Source organism: Notolabrus celidotus, chromosome 17, assembly GCF_009762535.1.
Source record: "Notolabrus celidotus isolate fNotCel1 chromosome 17, fNotCel1.pri, whole genome shotgun sequence".
NCBI lineage: Eukaryota > Metazoa > Chordata > Actinopteri > Labriformes > Labridae > Notolabrus > Notolabrus celidotus.
Window position 1 is genome coordinate 4,366,041 of NC_048288.1, and position 24,364 is coordinate 4,390,404.

Here is a 24,364-nt window from a genome sequence, read left to right on the forward strand (position 1 = left end):
CAAGCAGAGAAACATGCAAGTCTGTTTCTTAACCAAAGTCATTCAAAGGCCACTCTGCTGTCACAAAGCATTCATGTTAAAAGTACTGTCATTGGGGTGCTGGTGGCCTAGCGGTCTAAGCGCCCCACATTTATAGACTACAGTCCTCGTCATAGGGGTCGCCGGTTCGATTCCCGGCTGGTCGACCATTTCATGCATGTCTTCCCCCATTCTCTACTCCCCACATTTCCTGTCTCTCTTCAGCTTTCCTGTCAAATAAAGGCCAAAAATATAACAAAAAAAAATGAACTGTCATGATTACATTGTTCAGCTTTCTGTCACAGGTCTCATGCATTACAGTAACAGTGATGTGAAATACCAAAAAATAAAGTTAGGACAAGTGTCTGATTACAAAAACATGTCTTAGGAGCACGGATGAGATAGAAAATCTACAATACTTCCATGAGTTTTGTAGCCAAATAAATACCCTGTCTGCCCTTTAGACTGCATAACACCATGTAAAGAACAACACGTACCCAAAGTGAAGCCAAAACTTTGAGTGCTCTTCAAGGTGACTGGCTGCAGTATAAGTCGTATTGTTATATGAGATGGAAAATGGGTCAAACTTTAACATTGGAAAGCCCCAAACATGCATGAGAAGTTTGTTTAAATAAGTTTATGATGCTGAAACAGGGGATGATTGACAGCTCTATTGACATGTGGCTCTTGCAGTATTCTTTACATGATTAGAAAAGTAAAGGAGGAGTAGCAAGAGAAAATATGACAAACCCAAACATGAGTGTGGAGAACAGCTGGCAGACCACTTTCACATATTTTGGAATTGCCCAAAAATCAAGTCATATTGGGGGGGAGTAATTAAGGCATTACAAAACATTTTTGGAGCAGGGATTGACTGCTCATTCTCATCAATTTATCTAGGTAACATCGCAGCCCACCTCTCAGTTAAGGATAAATACTTGATAAAGATTTTATTAGCAGCCAGCAAAAAGGCCGTGACACGAAAGTGGCTGCAACCCAATCCTCCAACAGAGACTGAATGGATAGAAATCGTGTCTAGTATTGAACATATGGAAAAATGACCTACTCACTAAACCTTAGAGCAGAAAAATGTTTGCATTACTGGGAAAAATGGACTGTGTACGTAGCATTGAGGGTTTAATAAGCCATTACTGTATGAACTGACTGTATTTCCACTATTATAAATAAGATGTATAGATGACCTATTGTTTCTGTTTCACTGAGCTGTGCTGTCTAACTATGCCTGTTCAAAAAAATAGAGTATAAAAAAAACCAAACCCAAACATGAGTCATTGTTTTTTCCATGGTCATGACTGTCTGCAAGAACCTGTTATGCTCTGATGGACTCACCTCAGGGATCTCTTATGACATATCAGTAAGTTACGTGTGTGATTTGGTTTGGAGGAATAGCACCAGGACAAAGACACCCAAGGCAGCTTTGGTTGTTTTTGTTTTGAGTCTTGAAGTTAAAGTGAAACACAGTGAAGAAAAAGTCAACATCCTCAGTCCTTCCTCACGACGGTGGAGCCTGAACGTCCACTGTGATGAATGTAAACATTTTATCCTTCTCAATCTCCTTGACTGTGTATTTAAGGGAATTAATCCCATCTTTATCCATGGTCCATCGAGTTCCTTGCAGTTTTCCAGGGTTCTTTGGATTAGGCTCATTGTGCACGTCTCTCTTGTGTCTGATCATCTTGTACCTTCCTGTCAGAAAGTCGGGCCGTGAAATTTGCATTCCACGAATGACAACCCGATTGTAGATATCGTCGTCCTCGCCGCCCCAGCCCCAGTAAGTGTTCGGGAAGCCGTTTATCTTCATGAATTGCTCCTTTGACATTGAGGAAACCCCTCCGAAGTATTTATCGTACGGTAAATGGAAGGAAAACTTGTCCATAGCCACGGCCAGGTGTCGTGGGTTGTCAAAACATCTGTAGAGGTTACGGTCATCCAGAGGAACCAGATCTACGTCTGAGAAAACGAAGCAGTCATAGTCGTACTCCTTTAGCGCTTCAATGTATCCGACGTTCATCAGCTTGGCTCTGTTGAACACTCCCTCTCCGTACTGGTTGATGACGTACACGCCGTAGTCCACCTGCTGCCGCAGCAGTATGGGATGGAGGTAATACAGCCAGTGCTTCAGGTGCTCGTGACGATTTCGGAACGGGACGATGATCGCCACCTGAAAGACAAGTTTTTTTGCAGTTGAATAATCAGAAGGAGCTACATGTTTGGCTTGAGCAGCAGTGTTTTGTTTTCTGTCAGGTTTTCATCACCTACTTACAGAGTGTGGGGAAGTGTCCTGTACTGCTAAGCTTGTTGAGTGACATGTGTAAACACTGATACTCAACAATGCATTCAGGATTTGCATCGCTCTGCCGACTATAGCAACAGAGCTAAATAAGTAGCTATATGCTAATGTAGGTTAGCTGAGGCTATATGCTAATGTAGGTTAGCTGAGGCCATTTGTTCACATCCTTCTCCCAAAACAGAAAAAAAAAAAAAATATATATATATATATTTATTTATATTTATGTTTATTTTTTGCCATAGTGTTTTTATTGAAGTTTATAACCACAAAAATACAGCTTTATCATTAATGATTTTCCACTTTGACAGCTGTATGGCTGTTACTCAAGGTTTAACAAATGGACAAACAACACAATATCAACTAAACAAAAATGAAAGAAAAAAATATATATATAATGAACAAAGCTTCTCTAAATCAAACAAGGCAATTCAATTTGAAATAAATAAAATCAAGACAACATGAAAGAATCTGCATGTCTACATGGATTTTGGGACTGCAGTGTTGGACTGTTTTTTAAAATAAACAATGAAGGGTTTCCAATTTTTTCAAGAATGTTCTTTGGCTTTCTGGATGGATGTTATTTTTTCTAATGGGAGGGTTGACAACATCTGATTTAACCAATGGGTGGTACTGTGTCTGTTAGTGTCTTTCCAGTTTTGTGCAATACATTTCTTTGCAGACAGCAGACTATGGTTAATACATTTGCATTTGTTTTCAGTGTAACAATGATTTTCTGGATATATTGCTAACAGAAACAATTTGGGGTCTAGTATGATCTGTTTGGAAATGATCTTCTCAATTATATTTTTAACCTCTTCCCAAAATATTTTATTTGCCTGCATTCCCACATACAGTGTACTAATGTTCCTTTAGATCCAATACATTTTATACATATGTCTGGAATGTTCTTATTGTACATGTTTAATTTTACAGGTGTTGTGTTTATACGCATTAGCCATTTGGATTGTAATCTTCTAAGTCAACTATTTAGTGACATTGTGTGAATTTTAGAACAAGCACTTTTCCAGTCCTGCTCTGAGATGTTAAGTGACATATACGTAGACTATACTTTTACTAAAATTTTCCCATTGACAAAATCTGTCTCAGGGGCATAAATAAAAGCTGCTGCAAAGTTGATAATAACTTTGTGAGAAATGCATTTAATAAGAATTGGGGCATCGTTGGCCTAGCGGTCTAAGCATGTGCCCCATGTGGGTGTAGCCCTAGGTTCGATTCAAGCCTTGACCGTTTGCTTCATGTCCTCACCCTCTCTCTGCTCTTCAGCTGTCTTATCCATGAAAGGCGAAAATGTACAAAAATATAACTTTCATTAGAATCTGACGCCTCTTTTTAAGTTGGATTTAAGTTGATCTCTTTAAATCCCTTCTTAAAACATACTTTTATCATAGAGCCTTTCCTGATTTTATGTTTTTTTTTTTGTTTTTCAACCGTCTTAAGAAATATATTTGAAAATAATTTAATTCCTTTAGAGTTATTTTATGGGAATTTTATGTCTTTTACAATATGTTTTATTTCTTTACCTTGACTTGTGTGATTTTATGAACTGAAGTTTTATTTTGCTGCCCATGTGAAGCACTTTGGAACTTGGTTTTTGAAAAGTGCTCTACAAAAGAGGAGTTCATTCATACCCAGGTATTATTTTCAATGTCCCTCTGTGTTTAAATTAATTTTGCTTTTGAAATCAGATAAGCCAAAACTTATCTGTAAATTAGGAGCTTTTCTGAAGAATGTCCTTCCATTGTTTAAGTAAGATCTGTTGTACTTCAAACATGCCGTGTGCCATCATTATATTGTTTTGTTATTTGTAATTTATGTTCTGTGGCTCCATACCATGTGATCATGGTCTGAGCATCAAATTAAAAATGAAATTAAAAATTAAGGTCTGTAAAGTCCTGTATAAGACTGATATATCTGTAAGCAGTGTTTTCCACAGTGTTGTTTCAACCATAGACTGTATAATTGACAGCGTCGCTCCACCTTTTCCCATTGTACAGTTTTGAAGACAAAAACAGATAACTCACTTTTGAAAAACAAAAAAAATGTTTCAAAAAACCTATTTTTTCTCTTACTAGCTTTTTGGTATTATCAATCAACTGAGGTTGGGTTGCTTTGACTAAGTCAAAATTACTTTACTAATCAGAGGCATCTTGAAAATTTAACTTTATTAGGAATCTATATAAAATAGAAATACGGTTTTTGAAAATGTATAAAAACAGAGTTATCTGTTTTTGCAAATGAACTCTTCAAAAACATTTATTATTATTATTCCCATGAACTAAAATCATCATAAACGTTTCACAATCTGCCACAATTTGATACCTCAGTGCATTGAGCATCTATGTCTCCATTCATTCACCCACCTTCTGTTGAGCGACACAATCTGTTGGCTTGAACCTGCCTCCCGTCTGGAGAGGACCGCTGACCTCCTCTCTCACCTGATCCAGAGTCCGTTGTTCAAACTCCACACGAAGAGGACCCACAAGATTTGGAGGCATGTCAGGGCAGGGTCCAATGGTCTTGTTCACAGGGGCAGGCTTCTGGGTCTCCTCTTGGACAGCTTTGATGGAGGGTTGACTCTCTTTGGCAGCTTTACTTTCCACGGACGCTTCAGAGCTTTTATAGTCCTCACTCTTTATTCCTCTAACCTGTTGATCCTGGTCTTTTAACAGCCATGACAATAAATGGTTAGAACTATTCCCCTTGTCATTCTGCCTGGTTAAAAAAGTTGCATGGCCTCTTTGGTCATAGTAAAGAAGCACAGCAAAACACAAAACACTGAAAGAAGCCAAGAGGGCCGCAATGAGGAAGAGTTTCTTCAGCATTTTCTCCAATACTATTTACCTCACAGCTCTCGTGCTGAAGTGCCACCTGTGTAACTGGTTGTAAGGCAAGGGTGTCTCTCACAAAAGAGCAGCCCGACTGGTTTTATTTTCTTTGTGCAGCTTCCTTGTTCACGTCAGACTCCTGGATAGTGCCTCACACCTGTTGTTAATCATTTAAAATGCTTTTCGTTGTGTGAATCAAAATGTATGTCCAGTGACCAAGGCCTTACTGCTGCATTTTAGTGTGTTTTAGTATGTCTAAATACTTCACTATTATTTAATCATTATATCATTTAAATCTACTTTTACAGTGATGATAATTTTGTTAAAAAAAGAAATGTGTGGAGAGGAAAATTACCTTTAAATTGGCTAAATGGTCTCAGAAAAACCAGATGCTTTTAATATGATACAACTTTTAAAAACAGGACAGAACACCCAGTACTTAACATGTGCTGTCTAACGGGGCCCCCTGCTGGTGTGGTGCTGTACTTGCTGAATTCTCTGAGACTCCTTTTGAAAAGTGTTGTCCATAAACCATTAAAAGTCCCAAAAGAAAAAACTCTCAACCCTGGAAAAAGCCTTCAGCCAGATCCTCCGACTAAAGCTGAGTTGAACCCAGGTCTTCTTGAATAAATGTTTTTTTCCTTTTGCAGCAGATTTATCCTGTGAAATATCACTGGTAAGTATCCTTCACTGTTTCTCTTTTTATATTCACAAGAACCAATCACAGGGTTTGTAAGGGGAGGGTCAGTGAAATGGGGAAACTGGTTATTTGAGAATGCAGACAAAGAAAAGGTATTAGTTACACTCCCAAGTTTACTTAGCTCACATTAAGAATTATGTGACTGATCAGCTGATCCACTCTTGCCCTGTGTTGTGTGTGCTCATGTATTCTGATTGTCTGGTCCAGTACGACGTCACATTCAATATTTAGAGACTAGCAGAGCAGATCTGTGACATTAAACATTTGGTATGTGTGCTGTCTTTAAGTTGGACTTTGGACATTGAGTAAAGTATATATTTGTTTTATCCCTTGGTCTTTTGTTTGTTAAACCTTTTTTAGTTTCATCTGCCGGATCCTCATCCTTTTTCTACGAAAGCTGGGACGGGCACGATTTCACTTCTCCTGATTGAAAATGTGACAACAATGTTAGTTTCTGATAACATCAGTAAACAACATGGAAGGTATTTTTATTATTACTCTTGATTTATCTGGAGAGCACAAAACGTCCCACTCGACCTGAGCAGATCTCTCCAGTGTTAGCTTCTCTACACTGACTCCCCATAAAATCTAGAATACAATTTAAAATCCTTCTTCTGACCTTTAAAGCTCTTAAGGGTCAGACACCTTCGTATCTTAAAGAGCTCATAGCGCCCTATTACTTCTCTAGAACTCGATGCTCACAGCATGCAGGCCTGCTCATCGTACCTAAAGTCTCTAAAAGTAGTATGGGAGGTAGAACCTTGATTTATCAGGCCCCTCTCCTTTGGAATCATCTACCAGTCAGGGTCCAGGAGGAAGACACCCTCTCTACTTTTAAGAGTAGGCTTCAAACTTTCCTTTTTGATGAAGCTTATAGTTAGAGCTGGATCAGGCTTGGACCAGCTCTTAGTTATGCTGCTATAGGCTTAGACTGACACACTGGGATCCTGTCTTTCCCTCTCTCTCCTCTCTCTGCCTATCTCTTACTTTAACTCTCCCTGTCCCATTGAAGTTACTAACCATAGACCTTTCTGGAGTCCCTGAGCTCCCTTGTGGGTCTCTTAAATATCCAACATGTCGCTCTGCTCTCGCTGCATTTACTGTGAAATCTTTGAAACGGCTGGTAACGTCTTTTAATCCTGGCAGACGCCACATGAACGCGTATGCAGGCGAACGCTCTGAACGGAATACATTTTATGAAACATACAAAATCTAACGTGAACATTAAAACAGTCTGTATCATTATATAAGCCCGAGTCCTCCTCTCTGTCATCCCAGTCTGTATGCAGTCGATGCTCGAGTCTTAGTCCAAGTCAAGTCACGAGTCCTGCAAAACGTGACTCGAGTACTACAACACTGCCTCACTGAGAATCAAACAAACTCTGAATTTCTCTCTCTGCATCTTTGGTGTGTTTAGAGTTTCACCAACCCATACAGAGTCCTGCACTGAACCCAAACTAATGCAAGTTTTATCTATCACTCTCTCAAGTCTTTTTGACCTGCTTCACCGATATGACCCCCTGTTCCACTGAGGGTTCTACAAGGAACCCCCTTTAGGTAGAAGTACCATTTCTCATTTAAAGTAGCCAGCCATAATTTATGATTTATTTCTAATTAATTGATGTCACCATTACCAGAAAACTTTTCAAATAACTGATAACTGCTACAATTTTCACACTCACCACTGCGATCTCTATAAATTGGTGAGGTGGCCCTCCCTTCATACCCGGCGGCTTCACCACTGGCTTTGTTTTGTATATAAGTCAATCCTGGGCAAGACACCTCCCTACCTGTCCTCTCTTCTTCACCACACCCAAGCCTCATATTGCACTAGGTCCAGTAAATATATCAAGCTCATCATCCGAGGTGCTTCTACTGTTTTCGGCCGTGATTCCTTTGGTTTTGCAGCAGCTAACGACTGGAACAACTTACAGAACACCCTCAAACTCTCAACTTTGACTCCACTCACAACCTTCAAGATAAAACTTCAACAGATTGTAGTTGACTTTACTTACATGCATACTTATATAGATACACACATACTTTTTTACACCTCGCGCACATTGCTTGTTATTGTTCACTTTTGTTCTACTTTATGTTTATATGTCTATTTGTGTGTATGTGTTCCTGTTGGCGCCTTTTGGCCAGGTCATGTTTGTAATTGAGAACTGGTTCTCAAACATTTGTACCTGGTAAAATAAAGGTAAAAAAAAACAACCCAAAAAACAACAACAATTTGAACAAACAAAAATGACAGGTATAGCTACAAATAACAAAGTAAGGGTTTGATGAGGGCAGGAGCATAAAAAAGAGCACCTTCAGCATAACAATCTCTATCTAGGTTTCCTGAAATAACATATTAGATTTGGCAAAGCTAAGTTCTCCTCACTCTTGATCTTATGTTACTCCAACAGGTGGAGCCAGCTCTTCTTCCTCTTTAGAGCTCCTAAAGGGTGTGCCCCAAGGTTCCGTTTTAGGACCTATTTTATTCTCAATTTATGTAAATGACCTCTGCGATAACTTGTCAAATGCCTGGTATCACTTGTATGCTGATGATACCATTATTTACTGTTGTTCGTCATCAATTACTCAAGCTTTTGAGTTTTTACAGTCTGCCTTTGATATTATTCAGTCTCGTCTGCTGAAACTAAAACTGGTCCTGAATGCAGACAAAACCAAATTGATGCTTTTTTCTACTTCAAATGAGTCCCAAGAAAACGTCCCCTTGATCGTAACCTCACAAGGGAAACCCATAGAACTTGTCGCTAATTACAAATACTTGGGTTTTATTTTCGATAGGGAGCTTTCATTTAAAACTCATATATCCAGCCTGGTCTCCAAACTTAGGGTGAAACTAGGTTTCCTTTACAGGAATAAATCCTGTTTCTCCCTCAGAGCGAGGAAACTTTTAGTCTCTGCAACATTCTTGCCTCTTATTGATTATGGTGATGTTTTGTACTTGGGAGCCTCGGCTAAATGTTTGTTGTCTTTAAATAGTGTACATCACTGCGCGCTGAGGTTTGTCACGGGTTGCACTCACCACTGTGAGCTTTATGTCAGAGCCGACTGGCCATCCCTGAGTGTGCGCAGGCACACACATTGGCTTCATCTAATTTACAAATGTCTACTTGGCTTGGTCCCAATGTATTTATGTGTTTATCTTCAGAGATCAGGAAGTCACTATGCCTTGCGCTCCTGCGACACTTTGCGGATGCGTGTTCCCCGTGTTCGGACAGAGTTTGGTAAGAGAGCGTTCAGTTTTGCTGCTCCTACTGCTTGGAATAATCAGAATCAGCTTTATTCGCCAAGTATGCTTGAACACACAAGGAATTTGACTTTAGTAAACTGTGCTCTCTTTGTACAAGGCATAAGAATAGGAATAAGAATAAGAACTACAATAAAAAATAAAATGAAAATATAATAACAATAACCTTAGCTATAAATACAAAGAAACAACAAATAGCTTGACTAATATGTACAGGCTAAAATAATATGATAAAGTGCAGTGGTGAGTTGCAGAGGTAGTTTTACATTATAAAATAGAAGTTAAATAATACAAAAAATAGAAATATGGAATTCTGCTTGAGAATTGTTGCATTGTATATCTACATGTATATTTACAGAGAGTATTTATCTGACAGGTATGACACTGTTATGGTTTAGTGTTCATCAGAGTGACAGCCTGGGGGAAGAAACTGTTCTTATGGCGGGTTGTTTTGGCGCACAGTGATCTGTAGCGCCTGCCGGAGGGGAGGAGTTTGAAGAATTTGTGTCCAGGGTGTGAGGGGTCAGCGGTAATGCTCCCTGCCCGTTTCCTGGCCCGGGACCGGTACAAGTCCTGGATGGGGGGCAGGTCGACACCGATGATTTTCTCTGCAGTCCTTATAGTCCGCTGCAGTCTGTGTTTGTCTAGTTTGGTTGCAGAGCCAAACCAGACAGTGATGGAGGTACACAGAACAGACTGGATGATGGAGGTGTAGAACATGATCAGCAGCTCCTGGGGCAGGTTGAACTTCCTGAGCTGACGCAGGAAGTACATCCTCTGCTGGGCCTTTTTTCTGATTGTGTCTATGTGGGAGGTCCACCTCAGGTCCCGGGAAATAGTGGATCCCAGGAACCTGAAAGAGTCCACAGTAGACACAGTGCTGTTCAGGATGGTGAGGGGGGGGAGTGGGGGGGGGCTTCTCCTGAAGTCCACTGTCATCTCTACCGTCTTGAGCGGGTTCAGCTCCAGATGGTTCTGACTACACCAGAGGGCCAGCTGTTCCACCTCCTGTCTGTAAGCAGACTCGTCTCCGTCCTGGATGAGACCGATGACGGTGGTGTCATCTGCAAACTTCAGGAGTTTCACCGAGGGGTCTCCTGAGGTGCAGTCATTGGTGTAGAGGGAGAAGAGCAGTGGGGAGAGAACACATCCCTGTGGGGCGCCAGTGCTGATGGTCCGGGTGCTGGATTTGATGCTCCCCAGCCTCACCTGCTGTCTCCTGTCCGTCAGGAAGTTGGTGATCCACTGACAGATGGAGGCCGGCACTGTGAGCTGGGTGAGTTTCTGGTGCAGGATGTCTGGTATGATGGTATTGAACGCAGAGCTGAAGTCCACAAACAGGATCCTAGCGTAGGTCCTGGGGGAGTCCAGGTGATGCAGGATGTAGTTCAGACCCATATTGACTGCATCCTCCACCGACCTGTTTGCCCGATAGGCAAACTGCAGGGGGTCCAGCAGGGGGCCTGTGATGTCTTTCAGGTGGCTCATCACTAGTCTCTCGAAGGACTTCATGACCACAGACGTCAGGGCGACGGGCCTGTAGTCATTGAGTCCTGTGATGGTGGGTTTCTTTGGGACTGGGATGATGGTGGAGCTTTTGAAGCATGAGGGCACTTCACACAGCTCCAGCGATGTGTTGAAGATCTTTGTGAAGATGGGGGCCAGCTGCTCAGCACAGACTCTCAGGCAGGAGGGGGACACGCCGTCTGGTCCTGGAGCCTTCTTGGTCTTTTGTCTCTGGAAGAGCTGGATTACCTCATCTTCACAGATCGTCAGCGCAGGTGGGGGGTCAGAGGGGGGTGGGGAGGGGCTTGTGGGGGGGCCAGGTAAATCAGAGTGTTCGGGTGTGGGGTGTGAAAACCTGCAGTAGAAGCTGTTCAGGTCGTCAGCTAGTCTTTTGTTACCTTCAGGGTGGGGGGAGGGTCTCCTGTAGCTTGTAACTTCACGCAGGCCTCTCCAAACTTCTGAGGGGTCGTTGGCAGAGAAGCTCTGTTTTAACTTCTCAGTGTAGCTCCTCTTAGCTACCTTGATCCCTCTCGTCAGTTTGTTTCTGGCCTGCTTGAACAGGTCCCGGTCCCCACTCCTGTAGGCCTCTTCTTTGGCCTGACGCAGCTTCCTCAGTTGAGGTGTGAACCAGGGCTTATTGTTGTTGTATGTGCAGAAGGTCCTGGTCTGCACACACATGTCCTCACAGAAGTTGATGTATGAAGTCACAGTGTCAGTGAGTTCATTGAGGTTTCCTGATGCAGCTTCAAAAACACTCCAATCAGTGCAATCAAAGCAGGCTTGTAACTCCTGCTTTGACTCCTCCGTCCACTTCTTCACAGTCCTAACTACAGGCTTAGCCGTTTTTAACTTCTGCCTGTAGGTCGGGATGAGATGAATCAGACAGTGATCAGATAGTCCTAAAGCTGCACGGGGGACAGAGCGATATGAGTCCTTTATTACTGTGTAGCAGTGGTCCAGAGTGTTAGACTCCCTGGTGGGACACTTAATATGTTGTCTGTATTTAGGTAGTTCGTGGGTTAAATTTGCTCTGTTAAAATCCCCGAGAATGATGAGCAGAGAGTCAGGATGTTTTTTCTCCACGTCTGTAATCTGGTCAGCCAGGTGCTGTAACGCCTCCGTTACGCAGGCCTGAGGTGGGATGTAGACGCCGACCAGAATAAAGGAGGAGAACTCCCGCGGCGAATAGAAGGGTTTGCAGTTTATGAAAAGAGTCTCCAGATTTGGACTGCATGACTTCTTCAACACTGTGGTATCTGTACACCAACCAAAAATAAACTCCACCAACCAAGAATAAACTCCAGAAGGACTTGAATCTGTCGGATCTCATCTCTCTGGACACCTTTAAGTCTATCTTAAATGAAAGACAGACCCCAGAACAGTGCCTGTGTTTTTAAATGCTGTTTTGTAATCACAAACTGCACTTTACTTGAAAATAAGTTGCCCCTTTAAATTATTATTGTTTGCTTCTACATACTGTCTGCATATATGTTCCATGTTGTTGAGTTGTGCCATTTATTCTGACGCGTGCTGCTGACCTCTTGGCCAGGTCGCCCTTGAAAATGAGGTCTTGATCTCAATGGGACTTATCTGGTTAAATAAAGGTTAAAAAAAAACAAAAAAAACCAAACCTCTAGAATCAGTCGATTTCTACCATATAACAATTTCACAGAAGTTGATCACAGTGTGTGAGAAAAGAGTGAAGAGATGTAGACAATCATAATCACACCGAATTATCCTTTCTGATGTGTCACACCAAAGGTTACACTCATACCGACTACCACAGAGCATCCACTGAAAGGTACTTCAACTCAATTCACAGCTTCACAAAACTTAAACAAGTCTGAGAGTAGTGTCTGAAGCAGCCACACCCTTTGTTTAACGAAGGCTTGTTTGAAGCACTTTGCTCTGAATGCTTTTGAAAGCAAGATTTCTTCAAGTGTTTACACAAAGAACTGAAAAATACTTAGAGGTGTAAGAAAGAAAAGTGTATTATTTGTGCATTAATGAGCTCTTTTCCACCTGTTAACATTTAGAGGAGTGCTGATAAATGACTGAGACATGAGAGGACAGAGGATGTGAGCAAGATTTGCAGCATTTATTCAGAAAAGGTGACTTGGTATAAGTTAAATATAGTTTGATTTTGAGCCAGGGATTTAAAGTAGTTATCTGATAGAAGTCACTTTAAGGCAGAATCAGAAGGATTTCTAGGTGCTGTATGAAAACACACACTTTAAAGTTGGCTCCTCCCATAACCAGGAAGAGGGAGGGAGAAGAGAATAAATAGAAGATCATATTTGTTCACATTGTGGAAAATTGTTAAGGGAACTGCTCATACACTCCCCCCGATCCCAGAAGAAAACAGTGAAGCTAGATTTAAAATCCTTCTTTCAGACGAACATTCAAAAGATGAGTTTGATCCAGAACTAAACTATTGTACATTTAAATACATGTTCAACACTGGACCTGTTTATATTGCAATGCTATGCATCACAAAGTGAGCTCATGTGTTTATTTTTAGTGTGACTATTAAAGCTGCTGTGAGGAACTTTTGTTTTGTATCGGTTCTGGCGCCCCCTTGTGGACAAAGTGATACCTCTTATCTCTTGTCCTTTATATGCAAAAGTAGTGTTTTCAACAAAAACCTCTTCCTGTTGACTTTTAACAATCAACTTTATCAGGCAATGTGATTATTTTCCATGAAAATAGTCAGATAAAGGCTGTTTCTGAAGCGAGATGTCCATCATCTGGTCTGAAACCTACCCCCTCAGGGCGGTTTCAGGCATTAAAAATGACAACAGAGAAGGTGTCAGTGTTGCTGCTGATGGTCTTGTTTGCTATTGAAGGTCATAAAGAGGCATCAGTATCATTTTCAGTCTGTTTCTCAGCCAGTTCAAAACTCCTCACAGGGCCTTTAACTCAACTCTCAGCTCATTTTTATCTATAAAGCACCTTTCATACAATATCTTTGTATGAAAAGCGCTTCACAAAAAAAGAAAGCGTATCCTGGAGAGTTAAATTCACAGGGAGTGACTATTAGTTTAATTTTAGAATCTGATCATTTAATTCTGTTTCCTTATAAACAGACTTGGGAGCTTGTGGCAGTCCAAAGCTCTGACCCGATGAGAGCACTTCAGGATGTAGAGGGTGAGTCACTTGTGTTACAGACTTTGTCTTGAGTGTTAAGTGCAGGGAGAAGCTTTAGCAACAAAAAACACTATCTGAAGAAGTAATCATCTCACTATTGAGTTCTTCATACAACCTTACCCAGAAAAAAAAACACATTTATATACATAACTGGCCAAATTTCACTCCTACATTACAAGAGTAATGATAAAAGAATTTAAATTTGCTCTGATGGTTTGATTATGAAGCCTTGCTGATTAAATAAGAATGACTTAACACTTTAAGATGAAATCTGTATATTTTCATTTATAGACATCATCTACTGGAGTCGTGAGAGGGTGAAGCAGGGAGCGAGAGCATGTCAGGTCAGAGTTGATCACAAGTGAACTTTATACATTCATGTTTGCTAAAGGCGTAAAAGTTTGCTAAAAGATTCAAACAGCATCCAATATGCAATACAGTCCTGACATTATTCAAAGTAAGGTACAAAAGACGTGTTAAACCAGACAAACAGCGACCTACGGTGGCCCTGAAGGCATAATAGTAATAAATATTTCAAAAGCACAAAATAAATTTCACTTAAAATACATTTCACAAAACAAAAATAAATTTAACAGATCATAAATACATTTCAGAGTCACAAAATACATTTCAAGAAAACGGAAAGGGTAGGATTGGGGTACTTGTTTGTGATTGGCTAACCCCAAGTCAGTCTGGCATCAGTCATTTATAATTTTCAGTTTACACTGGACACATAGCAGAGCCAGTGCAAAATTTCAAGTGTTTACCAGGATGGAAGCCGTCTGCATTACACTCAAAGAAATAATTTGTTGGGTGAACGTAATAAAATTATGGAAAGAATTTCCACCAAATTAAAATGCTTTCATTTAGCGAGACACAATTTTGTTGATAAAACTAATAGTAGATATGTTGAGGGAACATAAAGTATTGACGTTACCATTACTCATTTGTAATGTTTGGGTCCAACTTAATTTTGAATGGTACAATAACACGTATTAATCATGCTGACTGAACAAAACTACAAAACTAAAGTTCAATCCATCCATCATCTTGACCGCTTACCCCATTCAGGGTTGCAGGGAACTGACTTTTGGCGGAAGGCAGACAACTATTCACACCCACACACACCTACGGGCAATTTAGAGAGACCAATTAACCTGGTGAGCATGCTTTTGGACTGTGCGAGGAAGCCGGAGTACCCCGAGAGAACCCACGCATGCACAAGGAGAACATGCAAACTCCACACAGAAAGACACCTGACTTGAACCGGAACTGTACCACTGTGCAGCCTGAATGTACAATCATCAGAAATGATTTGAACTATGAGACAAACCTTTTCATCATGTGAAGATAAACTCTAAAATAGTAATTATTGAGAAAATAAGACATTTTTGACATATGAAGAATGTTTACATTTAGCAGTTTAAACGTGCTGACTTAGTTTACCCCCAGTTGGTGTCAAGTTTGGAAGATGACTACAAACAGACTGGTTTGTTGGAATAGAACTCTATTCCCCAGAGAAGGCAAGCAATGACAAACAAAAACTATGGATCTTGACTTGGTGGCCTTTAAAATAAGTGCTTACTGATTTAGACATTTCTCCACCTTAGATGTCGCACATTACTGCCCCCTCCTGCTCTGGAGAGGTATTGCAGATGGGATTCTACCTAAACCCATTAGGTTGTTTTGACATAAAGCAATCTTGTAGTTTTAAGGATTTTGCATGTCATGTTAAAACTACATGATTTAAAAATGTTTAACCACTAAACATTAATTAATATAATAGAAAGTACATGTTATACTTATATTGATAAAACAGAAACCCATGTCGTTTTTTTTAGTGTACTGGCTGTTCGGCCTCCTCAATTGGAGAGACAGACAGCACAACTCTTCACTTGCCTTTAACTCACATTTTAATAGTTTGACTGAGTGATCGGGATACAAATCCCCTTTTGTTTACATTAATTTGTATAAGTTTACCCTTTTGGTTTATGATTGTTTTGTTTTAGTTATACTACCAGTCCCTTGGTTTCTTTATTTGATTTTGGGGTAGTGTTTGGGTTTCTCTTTGGGTGTGTAGGAAGTTTCCTTTTATTTATTCTCAAAAAGACATTAAGGTTTCCCTTATTTCCAATGTCATCGAGATCACAGGCACATTAGAATTAACGAACAAACACAATCATTCACAAAGTAATATATCAATTAAAACAGATACAGTTTGAAACACAGTGGTCTGAGATTAAAGTCTTAAACTCTGCAAAAGAGGGAATGGATATCAACTTTAAAGTCTGTTGGAGGGTATTCCATGATTTAGGGGCATCAATGGAAAATGCTGATCTACCCAGCTCAGTATTAACTCGGGGTAGTTTCAGAATGAGCCAATCAGAAGAGCGAGTCGTGTAGGATCCATAATTCCATTCCACCAAGTCTGTAAGGTGGGGAGCTTTCCAGCAAGTGCTTTAAAAGTAAACAAAAAACACTGTTTGTTTCTCCTCTGCTCAAGAGAGGCCAACCAACATTCTCATGGAGCTAATTTCCTTGAGGTAATCTGAGTTTCATTCAGTCAGTTCATGTTAAAATCAGCAACAACCGGCATTTCCTAATGAATATACTCAGATCTCTAATGTGTCTATAGACTCAGGATCAGCTGACGGAGGTCTATACACACCAATTACTACAAGTGGGGAAGGTCCCAACTGGATTTTTAAAGCAATAAATTCAAAGCATTTTGGCTTGGTAACCAAATTTAAGACAGACACAGGAAAGGATGTCTTTACATAAACCGCCCCTCCCCCTCCCCTACCAACTCAATCCACTCTATGAAGAGTGTATCCATCCACAACCACATCAGAGTCTTTGACACTTTTCCTGAGCCATGTTTCACTCGAAACTAAAATGTCAGGATAACACCGTAAAACTAACACTTTGACATGATCTAGCTTCTGGATCAGGCTCCTAATAGTCAAGTGCATTATTCCCAGACTGTTTCTGTCCTTGAAATGAATGAATAGTTTTCACACTACTTTTATTTCCCAGTATCTAAAATTTTTCATCAAGTTCATGTTTTACAATAGGACCAAACAGTTAACACATTTTAATTAGGGATGGGATTTTGGAGGCTTTAGGGAGGCTTTTGTTTCTGCCCCTCTGAGTTCTTGTTGAAAACTCAGTTGTGCTCTCCAATTTGAATTTTTAAAAACAATTTAGACAACATTTTAACCTCTTTTACCTAAACCATGGCAATCACCAGTAATATCAATGTCTTTCCTCCCCCACTTCAGCTGTGACTTTTGTCATTTCAAAAAAAGAGAAACAAGTCCAAGTCCCAACATTTACAATAGAGGGTTCATTTTCCTACCTTTGAACGACCTCAACACTAAGCATTATTAACTTTATTATCTTTTTATAATGTATTTTGAAGCTTGCAATTAAGGTCATATACTTCAGATGATTTCCGTAGGTTCTTGTGACTTCTTTTTCTGCTGTTGAGGTTCCAACTTTCCCCAAAACAACGGTTTCTATTCTCATTACCTTAGATTGATATACAGTACATATCTATTATATACAGTTGAGGTCAAAATGATTAGCCCCCCTTGTGAAATCAGATAAAACCCTTGATTTCTCCATGAAAATGACCATTAAAAACAAGTGTTTATAGTTTATGTGTTTCCAAAATAACAAAGACAAATATTCAGTATGTTTGACTTGGATATTTTATTGATGCAATTAATTGAAACAAGAAAAGGTAAAAATGGCATGTCCAAAATTATTAGCCCCTTGGCCCTAAGTAGTCAATAGTGCGCCCTTTCTGAGCCACACCTTACAACAACCTCTTCAAATAGTTCTCTACAAGGTTGGCACATGTCTCTGGAGGAATTTTTGGCCCATTTTTCCAATGCAAATTGTTCCAGCTGGTCCAAAATACATGGTTTCTGAGCATGGACATTCACTTTGAGCACCCGCCACAGATTCTTCACAGGATTTAGATCTGGGCTCTGTACGCGCCACTCCAGGACCTTGGTTTAGGTGTCCTTTAAGAACTGTTTGACCAATTTTGATTTAAGCTTTGGATCATTGTCTTGCTGGAAGACCCAGCGCCGACGAAAGCCTAGATTAAGAGCAGAGTTCTTCACATTATCCCTCAAAATGTCAACATAACTTTCTTTTTTCATGATGCCATGCACCCGAACAAGGCTCCCTGTGCCTGAGGCTGCAAAACAGCCCCACAGTAAGATGCTCCCTCCACCATGTTTAATTCTGAGGACCGTGTTCTAAGGGTTGAAGGGCTCTCCCTTTCTTGGCCAAACATGAACAACATCCATATGCCCAAAAAGTTCCATCAGACCAAAGGATGGACTTCCAAAACTCATCTTTACCTTTCAAATGTTGATGGGCAAACCTCAGTCTGGCTCTGATGTGCTGCTCTTTGAGTAAAGGGGTTCTTCTGGGACGATGGTCCTGAAGCCCACTATGATGAAGATCCCTCACAACTGTGCTTCTTCAAACATCAACTCCAGAAGAGGTCAGGTCAGCAACAATCACCTTGGAAAATGTCCGGGGCTTCTTGCTGACATCTTTGACTACTTTCCTCTCCAAAGTTCTTGAAATCTTGCGTTTTCTACCACGCCCAGGTTTGTTTCTAACAGAGTTTGTCTCCTTGTACTTTGCAATGATGCAACATACAGCTGTTCTAGACACCGTAAAACACCTGGACATGACAGTATAGCCTTCCCTCTTATTATGAGCCTCAATTATCTTCTTTCTGAGCTGAAGACTGATTTCCATTGTCTTTGGCATGGTTAATAAGAGTAGTCTCTCTCAATAACCTCTTCAAGTGCTCTGTTTGGAGTCCCTTAAGTAAATCTCAATGCTGTTTGAATGCTCAGGTGTTGTTAGGAAGCACATTGACCAACAGGTGTTGTTAGGAAACAAACTGACTGCTCAGGTGTGCTTTAAAAGTAAAAATTCACATGGGAGCTAATAATTTTGACCACCCCATTTTTCACCATATTTGATATAAAGTTATCCTAAAAATGTATTTTACATTCCAAAATGTACCAAAGCTACTAAAGAACACTGGTGAATGATTACTTATATCAAGTTTTATCAATGATTCAAATATTGGGCAGAATTTAAGGAAAATGTTCCAGAATTCCTGGGGGGCTAATAATTTTGACCTCAAGTGTATATCGATATATATGTGGAGTAGCTGTAGCTCAGTTGGTAGAGACGGTCGCCAATCAATTAGAAAGTTAACAGTTTGATCCCAGCTCCTGCAGTCACATGCCGAGGTGTCCGAAGACGACACTGGACCCTAAATTGCTCCCACTGTTGTTCAGGGGTGTGTGAATGTGTACGAAAGAGATTAGCAAATACTGATGGCCACATACTATTTAGCAGCCTCTACCATCAGTGAGTGACTGTTGTGTATATGTGCTTTGCTTTATGGGTGAATGTGACGTGTAGTGTAAAAAGCGCTTTGAGTGGTCAGAAAGACTAGAAAATAATATATATAAGTACAAGTCCATCTACCATTTAAATATATACACAAACATAATTCACTCAAAAAAATATAAGTGTCAAGGTACAAATACCTACAACAGACGTGGCTTGTCCTCTGCGGTTCATATCTTTTTATTTTTTATATTTATTTTCGTTTTTAAATATTTATTTTAAAATTCCCCAGATCTTTTAGCACTTATTCAGATAATGCTTATCATGAGTGTTGGGTGTTGTCTGATCATATTTGACTTTTAGGTTTAAAAAAACAATTAAACCATAGTATAAAGAACTCAAAGCCAAAAACTGAACACCAAAAAACCTATACAACAATTTAACCCATCATCATTTCATCCCTATTACCCATCCTGTTAACTCTTTCATTGTGTTGTGTTATTGTATCCTCTTCTCTCCAGTGGTTTGAGCCATCTCAGTTTGAAACATACTGGGCTGTTCTCTCATGCAGCAAGAATTTGGCTGGCAGCCTGGGCCCCATTATTGCTACGCTGCTGGCCGAGAGTTACAGTTGGAGGACGATACTGTGTATCTGGAATGATTTGTGTGTTGTTCTCCTTTGTCTGTCTGCTGCTCATCAAGAATGAGCCCAAGGAGGTGGGGCTGCCCAACATAGAGGCAGCAAAAACAAAGAGCAAAGAAGGTGAGACTGCCTTTCACTTGAAGATGTCAGGTGAATTATCAATCAAATGCATATAGTAGCTACTTTCTATCTTGTCTGATCTAGGCACAGCATATTTTTTCAAACATACTAACACCATGCATATCGTTCAGATGTGTCTGTGTTTGTGTGTGTTCAGACAGCCTCATTCAGGGACTAAAGGTCAGCAGTTAAGTGGACTCAGTACACAGTGTGCCCCTAAAATACCACTTGTGTGTGTGCATCTACACTTGTACAAAAACAAGTGCAAAAGTTTTAGTTTAGTTTGAAGATGAGCTCCTTCCTATCCCCACTTTGGTTTGGTTACGCCTGTTGTTTCCTGTTAATGATAATGTCTCAGATACATGCATAATAGGGCAAAACACTGGATTGGCAAACAATGCTGAGTCTGATGCCTGCTTCCTGTTTAGGATCATCTGGTGACAAAAGCACCCTGTCAGAGTTCCTGCTGTCACCCTACCTGTGGCTGCTATCTGTCTCTTTCTTGGTGATGTTTGGAGTAAAAACAGCCTGCACTGACTGGGGTCAGCTGTTCCTCATTCAAGACAAGGGCCAGTCTACACTTATGGGTACAACATTAGGGGCACAGAAGACACCTTAATCTCTCTCAAGAGAATACATTAGCTACTTATTATTCCTTGTGATCAACGTGTTCTTCTCCATAGGTAGCTCATACATGAGTGCCCTGGAGGTTGGAGGCCTGTTGCGCAGTCTTGCAGCAGGACACTTTTCTGATAAGGCTGTGGCCACAGTAAGTTACATACAGAACACACTTATATCAATTTGCACATTCCAATGCTAATGTGCTGTATGTGATGAAGGCAAAAGATTTTGGTCTCTCATTTTGGTACGAGCAAAAGAGTCAACCTAAACTAGATTGTTTCACAATCATGGAAAATTGTAAGAACAAAATGTAGGATTATTTCTCCACATAATGTTGCTGAACACAGCTAATTCATTGTTTGATGCTATTAATGCCTGTGTAAGTCAATGGTCTTTACTATGAACATTGTATGCTGCTGTTGTTGCCAAGGCTCTCTAAAAGAGATGTTGGATGTCAATCATTCAATCAATCAATCTTTATTTATAAAACGCCAAATACCATCAAACATTATCTCAAGATGCCATTGTTACAGGTCCCAGGGCTAAGACCATGTAGGCAATTAATAATAATGCTGAATTCCTTCTCTGATCCTGGGCAACACTGTAAAACAGTTTAAAAAAAGAAGAGAGGCGGAGGCGGGATGTTAGTTGCTATGAATACAATGGGGATAAGATGGCGTCCCCACTGCACATGCGCACCGCAGAAGCTGAGCCGGTCTCACAACACCCCTACTGTTCTGGTGGCGCATTACATGTTTATATTCGTACACTGGATAGACTATTAACTGTGTTGTTTTAAATTACAATCTGACAGCAGAAAATAAATAACAATAATATAATTTAAAAAAATAATACCCCACATGTGACCACAAATTTGTGGGCGTCACACTTTTACAAACAGAGCAGGTCTAAACCGTACTGTATGTTCTATTATTAACAAAGACCCAACATCAAGACAGGATACGATCCAGTCCCATCTTACAGACAGGACTCAGTCTGGTCTCATCTTAATCCACCATGAGCAGAGCACTTTGCAGCATTTAGCAAGTTACAGTGGCAAGGACAAACTTCCTTTAACAGGCAGAAACCTCCAGCAGGACCAGACTCATGCTAGACACACATCTGCTGAGACCAAAGTCAATGAAAATAATCGTGGTACAATAAAGTCTAATAAAAAAAACAAAAATATGAAGGCTTAAAGTGAATTTTTGCAGCATTTACATAGACAGGCAAGAAAACGCTGCTTATAGTTAGCAAAACAATCTTCTCTAAATGATCTGATTTATTTCTGTATTTTTTGTACAGCAAGGTGTGAGGATCTATGGCAATCCTCTGCATTTTACCCTGATCTGCATGATGGCTGGAATGTTTGTGTCCATGTACCTTTTCAGAGTCACAGTAACTCCAGACAGCTCAATGGTATTCCCTTAAACACTGAAATCCTGTACAAACAAAATCAGTAATAAGAGATAGATATTTTTAAACAGAGCACACTGCATGTAAGACTTTGTAATTCTCAAAACTGTTTATATACAGGTGTTGATACTCAGCCTGGGTGCTACCTTTGGTTCCTCCTCCTTAGGGCCAATAGCATTGTTTGGAGACAGCCATTTAAGTGCTCCTTCCAAATACTGCAGGACATCATGGCCAACAGTAAGTTTATGGTTTTCTTCCTTTTTCCTGCTACTAATTACTGAATGCTGTTTTACTAATAATTCAATACAATCTCACAGCTTACCTGTTCTAATACTATTTATTTTATCACCAAACATTGCTGCTGTTCATGCTAGCATTATCCAGTTGTACCGGTGACACAATATCAGGAGAAAAGTTATAACACATATATAATACTGTAACAGCTCTACTGTTTGTTGAACCTGTTCAGTGTAGATGTTCTTAATTCCTACAGTGTTGACAGTCAGTGAAGGCATCAGGAGAGGTGTAGAGTGTGCGAGTGGGAGAGAGGAGAGACAAGAGGAGAAGTTCTTCATTCATTCAAACATTGATTGTTGTTTTGTTGGTTGGCGTGATCACGGTCGACAGTGACCGGTTATTAAAACTCAACGTGTTCACGAATCGGCTCGTCATCACTACAGCGTCCGGACGGACGCTACAATAAATATATATTTCTGTAGGACTTACTGAACGTCATTAATTATTCTGCTTGTTGGTGAGAGCTTTTTAGACTCTGATCCAGACTCATTCCTGAGCAAAGCACCTCAACAAGTCAGAGGGGACAGGCCCGAGGATGAGCGAGAGGGGCAGTAAATAGAGTCAGGGGAAGTAGAGGCAGGAGACGGGGACTCGGAGGAGTGCACGCCGGGGAAATGTACGCGCAGGAGGAGGGCAGAACGGCTGGACGGGATTGGATTGGTTTAAAATTTGGGGAGCCAAAAAACGGTGATTGGTTGGTGTTTTCCCAGGTTTACTCCGGCTGTAGATAGCAGTTTTTTTTCACTCTTTTTTAAGAACACATTATGTATTGATTACCATCAGGACATAAAGATCATTTTAACCAGTATAACAAAAAGTGTATCTAAATCTGATTACCAACCCCAGCTTTAAGGCTTAAATAAATTAACTTATTTATATAACCTAATCTTTGGAATGACCATATCTTTTTTTATGATCTCCTCAGTTGGAGGCTTTATGTCCGGGCTGCCATTCAGCACCATTGCAAAGGGCCATGGCTGGGAAATGGCCTTCTGGGTAGCAGAAATCACATGTGGTGCTGCCACTATTGGATTCTTCTTGCTATGCAACATTTGAATAAAGATGGGTCGTGTCTCAAAGAAGGTGGATTAAACCATCACTATATCTCATCCTTCAAACCCAGACGAAAACTTAAAACTATGAGCAATCAATGTATTTTCTTATTTCCCATACTTCATTTTTTAACCAAAAGTATTTTTTTGGTCAGTCCTACAGGACATGAACATAACTGAATGCGCTGAGAAGTTGAGCTCTTTTCTTAATTTCTTATACAGAGACCTTGAGTCGACAGCTGCAGTGCAAACCAACCACAATGATTTTAGTTGAGAAAGCTATACATTTTCCCTAAAGTGCACAATGTGACTTTAACATTTAACCACATCCCTGCTCATTTCCATGTTACATGCATATATTCCTTGAAGGAGGTGGTTTTAAGTGTGAATTGCATATTTTTTTAAAACCAACCTGTCATTTTACTGCAAGTTTTGCAAGTTGACATGAAAAACACTGGTTGTTTATACTTAAATTGGTACCTTGGGCAAACTTAGCTCAAAAAAGATCCTCTTAAATGAACACTTTGTTCTATTTAGTGAAGGTTTGGTTAAAGTGACTGCTAAAACCAAGGCAGTCTGGCGTCGCCTGTGTGAGCGGACGACCGCTGAATGTCTATGTCCCTCGAAAGTCACAGCATAAAGTCTCTGTTTTGTTTTTGCACAACAAAGAAGAAACTCTGGTGATTCCTGCTGCACTAAGAGTCAAGACAAAACAAGTTTGCTCTTAAGTGTCTACCTTGTTGCCCCCGTAGAAAATGGGATATCATTCAGAGTGATGGGATAGTCGGCCACATCTCTCCTTGAACCACTTACCACTTTCAGGCGATGCATTTGAAGACGAACTGGTGCACAGGCCCTGACAACTAATCCGCCTTACACTTGCATGGTTTGGGCCGAAAGCAAAAGGGTCATACAAGTACGGACAGTGGAACCATTGCACAAATGTAACACAAAGACATTCATGGATTTTACTTCACGAATGGAGTTCACTGTTTACCATTTAATCACCTGTAGGACTGTATTTCCTG

General features: G+C 40.3%; 2 protein-coding genes across 2 annotated transcripts; one reads left to right on the forward strand and one right to left on the reverse strand.

The window, feature by feature from the left end:
- Positions 1-640: 640 nt before the first annotated feature.
- On the reverse strand, positions 641-5,349 carry LOC117829102 (beta-1,4-galactosyltransferase 2-like). The gene is made up of 2 exons (XM_034706651.1): positions 4,711-5,349; positions 641-2,200 (listed from the first exon to the last, which is right to left on the reverse strand). Exons 1-2 carry the CDS (start codon positions 5,170-5,172, stop codon positions 1,532-1,534), a joined length of 1,131 nt encoding a protein of 376 aa, XP_034562542.1. The 5' UTR covers positions 5,173-5,349; the 3' UTR covers positions 641-1,531.
- Positions 5,350-13,768: 8,419 nt separating this feature from the next.
- Positions 13,769-23,359, forward strand: LOC117829322 (glucose-6-phosphate exchanger SLC37A4-like). The gene is given in 9 exon segments (XM_034706950.1): positions 13,769-13,793; positions 14,085-14,137; positions 19,709-19,833; positions 19,835-19,950; positions 20,379-20,537; positions 20,634-20,719; positions 21,877-21,990; positions 22,108-22,224; positions 23,210-23,359. Coding segments are annotated over 9 exon segments (870 nt in total). The 3' UTR covers positions 23,285-23,359.
- The last annotated feature ends 1,005 nt before the right edge of the window (positions 23,360-24,364 follow it).